Source organism: Tachypleus tridentatus, chromosome 13 (assembly GCF_004210375.1).
Source record: "Tachypleus tridentatus isolate NWPU-2018 chromosome 13, ASM421037v1, whole genome shotgun sequence".
Taxonomy (NCBI): domain Eukaryota; kingdom Metazoa; phylum Arthropoda; class Merostomata; order Xiphosura; family Limulidae; genus Tachypleus; species Tachypleus tridentatus.
Window position 1 is genome coordinate 168,229,092 of NC_134837.1, and position 8,779 is coordinate 168,237,870.

Sequence of the window (8,779 nt, forward strand, 5' to 3'; positions counted from 1 at the left end):
ATATCACATTATGTAGCTTTACGCTAAAATCCAACAACTATGATACCAAAATGTCAGAAGAGTTCGCTAAGTCAGCAGTACACTGTAAGGAAAGAAAAATATGATTGGTTATTATTCCAATAATACATCTCTTGAAGGTTGAAGTTATTTTATTTGTCTGTCCAGAATTTTGATTATACTGCCTAATTACAGACTCAACGTTAAAGAGCAGTTTTCCAAAATACAATGCTGCATATTTCGAATAATATTTATCGAAGAGATACTCCGAACTGAAATAAATTTATACAAGTATCTGTAACATCCCTTGAGATGGGTTATTTTTTCCTTGGTGGAGAAGCATACGTGAACCAAGTGGTATGAGAAATTTATATGCAAAAACGGCTCGTTTGGGTTGAGAAAATATTTAACCTAAAACAAGACAAAAACATAAAAATTCTAAAAGCAGGTAAAAGTAACGCTATAGTCATAATGAACACGAATGAATACATCCAAAAAATGAATAACATCCTATCAGACACGAACAAATTTAAACCAATACACACAAATCCAACAAAGACACACGAGACGCAACTGAACAAATTACTACTACAAATGAAAAAAGCCGACACAATTTCACAAACTCTTTATTCCTACCTACGTAAAACCGACTCACGCACACCGCAAATATACGGCATCCCCAAACCTCATAAACCAGATTGTCCATTACGACCAATAATGTCCACATATGAATCGTTTAATTACAATCTTGGTAAATACATAGCATGGGCATTCTCCAAATATGTAACATCAGCCAGCTCATTCATCAAAGACTCTTTTAATTTCAAGTCTAATCTAAATCAACTTAATCATAAAGCCTTAATGGCCAGTTTCGATGTTATATCCCTCTTTACAGAAGTTCCAACCACTGAAGCCTGCAAGATAGCCTTAGAACTCTGTATCCGAGACCCTAACCCAACTATAGAAATTCCCAGTAACCAGTTAGCAACCCTCATAGAATTCACCACGATAAAGACAAACTTCAACAACCAAAACTATATACAAACAAATGGCCTAAGCATGGGCAACCCAGTATCACCAGTTCTAGCCAATATTTTTATGACACAAGTTGAAACACAAGCAATTAACACAGCATTACATCCATCACTATACTGGTACAGATATGTAGATGACACGGTTGCGGGATTCAAATCTACAGAACACATACTTAATTTTTCAATCACATTAACTCTATACATCTCAACATTAACTTCACATGAGAACAGGAAGAAAGCAATCAAATATCATTTCTTAACCTCAAAATTACAAGAACTGACACACAATTCAAAACAGAAATCCACCGAAAAATCACCCATACTGGACTATACATTCCTTGGGACTCAGCACATGAAACAAAACAAAAACTCAACATACTAAGAAATCAAATAAACACAGCCATAAAACTATGCTCACCAGATAATTTGGTAATATTAAGTGGACTAGACTCGCATTATTTTCATCAGATAGTCCAAAAATCATGCCCAACAACTAGATAGACTATGTGTAAGAAGTAAGATTATTTTTGTGAAAATTAAACATTTACTATTATTATATATGAAATAAGAGAATCTAATTGGTCTACACCTGTTACCACTATTGTTGTGTTAAGTGTAACTGAAGTTTTTCCTGGATTATTCACACCGTGACACTACCAAATCAAGTTCCAGAAGTTAGTTAGTCAGCTCCAAAACATTGCTCAATCAAGAAATCAACAGAACTTCTCTCCATATGTATTGAAATCCAAGTTGCAGTGACAAAATCTTATTCATCAGGTACAATACAAAGCCCAGAATTTCCACAATGCATTAGGAAACAATGAAAGGACAGATTTTTTAGTGTTAACCTTTATGAATATAAAGTGACTCGCAGGAAGGAGGCTTGAACTTAGAACCACTGAATAACAAGGACGATGCTCCACCATTGACAAATTCATGAGTAAGAGTCATTATTATTAATCAAAAAGTTTCCTTGCCATTAAAATAATCAGCATATCTGGTAATGGCCAGACAGTTATTGCACCGATTTAACACCATCCAATCGTTATGGTCAGACGTTATTGAGTTGATTCACTATCATCCAACTGTTATGGTCAGACAGTTAGTGCGCCGATTTACCACCGTTCAACCGTTATGGTCAGATAGCTAGTGGGCTGATTTATCACCATCCAACCACATTATACATTAATTTTTTATCACAGAATTACTTTTATTTTTAAATTCGTTTAAAAAGTGATTGGAGAAACCTTGTTTATGAAAAATGCCAGTAAGCTTATAGGTGAAGACTGTGCCTTCTTCAAAGTAGATTAACAAAACGCTGTGTACCTAATGCCATGCTTCTCCATTTCCCCACATGATTTGTATCTTACAAAATTCGGTACACCAAATTCTCCTTGATATACAGACTGAAACATGTTAAACGTATTTTCTTCCTGTGCTCAACAGTTCTCTCAAGAACTGATTCCATACTCTTCAGGAAACCACTTCAAATTAGATCTTGCAGTTCCCAACTTGTGTTGTGTCAAAACACAGCTTTGTAAAATATGAAAATAACGAGATTCGTTCAGTTTGACACTTTTCTAATAGGCTAACGCAAAGACCTTTTTTTTCCCTTATGACCTGCTTTCTCTCCGTAATCCGTTGTTTAACACTGAACTCTGGTTATTTAAAGGTTCCCCTTTTTTGTTTCTTCACGTGAATATTTTTTTTAGGAATCCAAAAACTAAAAATCAGTTCAGTTTAAACTTGCTTATTAACACGGGTTGTGATATAGCTTGATTACGTTTTGTAACACAGATCACATTTAATAGTCCAACTAAATATTTATGTACAAATTTCATGTTGTCTTTTTGTTGTTTATTTACCTTATTGCTGTCATAAAAATCAAAACTCTTATTACTAACCCAATAAAACATGACAAGACATAAAGAATGGGAGTCCAAAAAGAAAAACGACGTCCTGTGGAATGTTTGTTTAAAAATCACATTTCAAATTCAGATTTTATTTCGACTATAATACAAAGCAGAAAAGAAAACAAACACACACATACACCAAAACAAACAAACACAAACTTTTCTCTGTTTCCATAAGTTTATGTGAAAGCTAAATATATTTCTCAGTTTAATTATTTTATTTTTCTGTACAAAACTATGCTTTTCGGTGTTTTATCACCAGTTATTAATTAATGAGAGAGAGTAGTACTATTTTCAAAATCGGTTCGTTTTACTGTGTGTTTCTGGACCATAATGTGTTTTATTATAATATATTTTTTACTAAACAATAACAATTATATTTCATACCTCAGACGTGGCTGTCTTCGTAGAGGGGGAAGCTGTGACCACAGACCTAACGAGTGTTGCTACAACTCGTCCTGCCGTTGCAATCTATGGGGGACAAATTGTCGGTGCTCCAGAATGGGCCTTTTCCAGAGATGGGGAAAGTAAAAACTTAAAAGAAAAAAGAACACACGAAGAAACAACCAAAATGACGTCTTGTAAATTTGAAACGTTCTCAATGTTTTAAATATTTTAAGTTAAAAACTGTATTGTAGTTGAAGTCTCTAGAAATCCTAATATTTCCTTCACTTAATTGTAATTGCAATAGTTCCATTTGATGTTTTTTTGCAAAATTCGATCTAAAAATAAAGTGTTCGCATTTTTTCAAAACTAATAATTTTTACTCAAGAATATTAAACGGGTTTATGCTGACACTCAGACCGTGTGCTATGAACATAAGGAAAATATTATACGGTCTTTTTTTTACCGTGTTTATTAATAGTGCACTTCAATAAAAAACTTAACACTGCGTATTTGCGTTGAAAGGACACTAATTTGCTCTTGAATCTGCATTCCTCATAAATTAATATAAGTGTTGTAAAGTAAAAAATAAATTATTTATATGAACTTTTTTATTTATTCTGAACTGTAAAGCGTATTAATACAATAATATATAAATTGTTTCTTTATCAAATTATACTTTGAGGCTGAGATAGAAATGAATACTAAATACATTTTTATTTACAACATAATTAATCAGATTAATCTATTCACAGTAAAATGATTCATTTTTGCCTTGTAATCTTTAGGTTATCGCTATTTATATTTCAAATAATTTTATTTTTGAATCCAAAACAATGTAATTGTTTCTCTACAACTTTATTTTATGTTACTATCATTGGAAGAAGTTGTTAGTCTAGCAGCAAACCTCACAGAAATGTTAATGTAATTATGGAACACGTTCGGTACCATGGGTTAAAAATAAAGCCAGAAATAGGATTATAGAACTTGAGAATGCTATCAGAAGAATTTTACTGGCAAGAAATAACACTTTTCTCCGTTCACCTGCAGCACAATGACTGATATAGAGAGGATTATATTTGTAAAATCTTAAACATCCAATATGTGAATGAGTGTTATACTTGTGTAAAACAACGTTTAAGTGTGCATTAGCCAAAGTATTTAAACATCCATTTATCTTAAAATGACAATCTGATAAACTGTACAGCGTAAAATAGTACTTCAACTACAGTGTGGTATAAAATAGTTACACAACGACCAACTGCCTTACGTTCATTATTGGTTGTTTTAACTGGTCCAACTGGTATTGTAAGATTTCTAGAAAGCCGAAACGTACGTGCAAATATTAATAACTAATTTTTCTTAGTTACACTTACAGACTGACACAAACTGAATTGTGCTTTCTATATACAGATATGTCAATTTTTGCAATCATCCATAGTTTCCATTTACTTTCATATTATTGTGTTATCTGTTTGCGATGGCATATTTCGTCACAAAGAAAAGAAAACAAATTAATATGTAGCAGTTTTGATAATAAAGACTAAATTACTTGCACAAGTATAATCACCACTTTCATCACCCATACCACCACCACACAATACGGATTTGTTTTTATACCAATCTTTTTAGATGCACAATAATACAGAAAGAAGTAACACAGTTTTGATAACAACAAAAAAGTACCTTTACCATCTAGGATTTAACGTTTATACTTCAAGTGCTAGTTAGGATCACCACCAAGTTTTTCTTTGCATACTGAATAAAAAGGAGTCATTTTAAACCCAGGGGTAACAACAAGATATTTGAAGAATAAAAAGTATTTCCAGTGGATGCACATGTTTTTGTCATCTCTTCTCCCATGTTAAGTCCTGCAGCCATATTTGAACATGCGATACATCAACAGCTGGTATAGTAACACCGGTAAAAGAATTACGACTTGTGGTCAGGATGAAGTTACGAATAAAACAACTATACCATGTATCACTTTAGTTACAAAAACCCCATTCTACTTGTGTATATAATAAACAGTCTGCTGTTATGTTATTGTTTATAATTTATCATGTCTCTTGATTTCATGTATCATTGATGTTTACAGTTTAAAACCAGCAGTATAATTCCACTTGTTACTTAACACTTCATTCTGTATACTTAGCGTGACAGTATAGTAACAATGAGGGTGGGGTGGGAACAGAAAGACATATCTTTGGAATAAGTATATTATATATCTAATACACACAAAATGTCAAATGTATAAATTAAATAAAATTAATCAAATTCAGTGAGAGCACAAACAAGTTTAGAGATAAAACAAACTGAGAAAAGTCAGTCGCGTGCAAAACGAATTTCGCACGCTGACTAGCTACGACTTAAAAGGTTGCGGACAGCATGCTCTCCTAAATCGTCAGGCTGTCCTTTAAAATAAGGAAGCAGCCTGATTCCGGTTATGTAAAACAAGAAAACAATCTGTTTCTATTTATATAAAATAAGGAAGCAGCCTCCTTCCAGTTACATAAAATAAGAAGTCTGTTTCTAGTTACATAAAACGAGAAGAACACCTTGCTTTCAGTTACATAAAATGAAGAGAACAGCCTGCTTCTAGTTACAGAAAATGAGGAGAACAACCTGCTTCTTATTAAATAAAATGAGGAGAACGGCCTTTTTCCAGTTACATAAAATAATAAATCTGCTTCTAGCTACATAAAATGAGGAGAACAGCCTGCTTCTAGCTACATAAAATGAGGAGAACAATCTGCTTCTAGTTACATAAAATGAGGAGAACGGCCTTCTTCCAGTTACATATAATAAGAAGACTGCTATTAGTTACATAAAATAAGTCAATGACAACAGTTCGACATTAGCTGAAGAAAAGGCGCTCCTCTCTCTTGCCTAACAATACGTGACCGAAACTCTGTATAACATGTTATAAATGGTTTATGTAATGACACTCTTGATGTTTTTAAACTATGGAGAATTTAGAGATAACTACATACTAAAGTATATGAATGAAGAAAAGGAGCTAATGGTGCCCGGTTATGATACACTTGTTTCCAAACGAGCTCTTAATTAGAATCACTTAAGACATGTCAGTACTACAGGTGTATAAATGCTTATTAAAATATATTTTACTTTGTGTTGTTAGTGGATGGCAAAAGATTTCCCATACTAAATATGATAGCATTGTTTTATTTTATTGAATTAAATACGTTGCAATACATAAGTATAACATGCGCGAAGATAGTGTATATAAATAATAAACAAGCAGTTTTATAGTACGTACACAAACACATGCTGTAACACATATAGGAAATTAAAAAAAAAGATGGTACAAACTACTGAGTGGAAATAGTTTCGAAACGTTCACTAGTAAGAAAGTTGTATGTGTAATAAAGACCAACACAACAATGACGATGCTCTCTTTGGGAAATACAATTTATTTTAATCTTCAAATGTGTGTGGTGTTTCTTATAGCAAAGGCACATCGGGTTATCTGCTGAGTCCAAAGGAAGGGAACGAACTCCTGATTTTAGTGTTGTAAATCCGTAGACTTTCCGCTGTACCAGCGAAGGACCTTCAAATATGAAATAGAACTAAACTGAAAACGTAAATATCATATATTGAAACGTAAACTTATAATGCCGTATATCTATATCAACCATTCACCGTGTGTTGTCAGTGAGATAATAATCAAATTAAAATAAGTATTTTTACACTGACTAACCTACCTCTCGAATATACATATATATATATATACACATACACATAAATGGTAGATATGATAAACATTAAGTTTCTACCATATGTTATACAAAATTCAGTTCAACAGAATATTTTGATGGTTATTTAAAAGTCATCGTTATCATCGCTGGTAAAACGTGTTGTCAGTGAGCATGCTCGTTGACGGGAGTGGAACACGCAACCCGAGTCGAGTGCTATTACCATTTGGCAGGCTAAGATATCTTAATATTTTGATGAAAAATAATCCAATTAAAAATACTTTTAAACAATGTATTAGCTGTATATAATACAAAACAAAGCAGAAGAAAATAGAATAAAAATTAGTTCGAAAGAGTTTAAAACTGTAAAGTGAAGGCGAAAACGTCTAATACTATTTATCAATTCCCTGAGTCATAATAACTGGATTTTTAATATCTTTGTACGAACTTACAGTTTTCTAAATGCAAAAACAAATCCAATCTAACTCTTTAGATTAACATGAAGATATAAAAGTATCGTAACTATAGTTTTGAACCAAACACTCACAATGTAGTAACTTCACAGTCACTCAAATATCTGACTTGATATTAGTTTTAAGTTATCCTAAAAGAGTAAATAAATTCTAAATGAAATATAAAAGCCCTAAAAGTGAAACTTTAATTCAGCCGAAAACGGCTAAGTGGAAAGTTTTAATTTAAGGCAAATCTCAGTTTTGAAAGTGTTGATAGAAGTTTTTTTTTTCAGTTGAAGCCATTTAACATCAGTATCGAATATGCACATTTGCAATTAAATGTAAATTCTGTAAGATATAAGCATAGCTTAACAAATCTAGACAACTTGGGAAGTCTACCAATTGAGTGAAATTTGTTTGATCTGGAAGATGGTTTACAAATACGAAGGAAATTAGGTTTCATTTTTTTATTTACTTTTAGTGGTATTGTGCTTAGTTGAATAGCGTTAGAGACGTTTCTTACATTTCTATTAAAAACTTGAATATCTTGAAGAATGATATGGATATTATGATGATAAGCTCATTGATATATATATCTGACAGAATGTTCGCTTTGTTCTGATGTTTCCATATGAATAGACAACAAGGTAAATAAAAATTATTATAAAGCGTTTTTCAAGCTAGCACTAGAATCTGATCCTTTATTATTGTGTGTTTTGGTATTTGTGAATGACATTGTTTAATATTTTAAATGTGAAAAATCTCGAATTTAAAAGACTTCTGAAATCTAAATTTCTGTGACTGTTATTTGATTGAGAGTATTTGGTTATCGTGAGTTAGGCTATTATTTTGAGTACCAGTTTTCTACAGTTTCGATTGACTGGGTTGAACAAATCTTTGACTAATACAATTTGTAGAGCTTGCAACAAACCCAAGTTTCAAAGGGATTTATATAACACTAATGCCACTAATATGCAGTAAAATGAAAAGTCTAGTGACATATTTAATGATGGCCTATATCAGAAGATAATTTAACCATGTCTATTGTGTTAAATTTGTAAATGCTGTTAATTATCTAGTGTTAGAAAATAATACGCAAATTTTGTCAAATTAGAATTGAATTTATTAATTACTTTATTTGCAGTGGTAGTTATAAAGTTTTATATTTTTTCTTATTTTTGAAATGATTGAATAGTATGTGTGTTTTAATTGTTTTTCTTTCAATAATTGCTATATTGTTAAATGATATGTTGTTAAATAATATTTTGCACTTTAGTAAGTGG

The 8,779-nt window shown here is 31.9% G+C and overlaps 1 protein-coding gene across 2 annotated transcripts in view; it reads left to right on the plus strand.

The window, feature by feature from the left end:
• LOC143238943 (xibalbin-1-like) overlaps positions 1-3,704 on the plus strand; it is a 47,392-nt gene extending 43,688 nt beyond the window's left edge. For both annotated transcript variants that reach the window (XM_076479608.1, XM_076479607.1), the window contains exon 4: positions 3,337-3,704. In XM_076479608.1, coding sequence (XP_076335723.1) covers positions 3,337-3,475 — 139 coding nt within the window. In that variant the 3' untranslated portion in view covers positions 3,476-3,704. The remainder of the gene's footprint in view (positions 1-3,336) is intronic.
• The last annotated feature ends 5,075 nt before the right edge of the window (positions 3,705-8,779 follow it).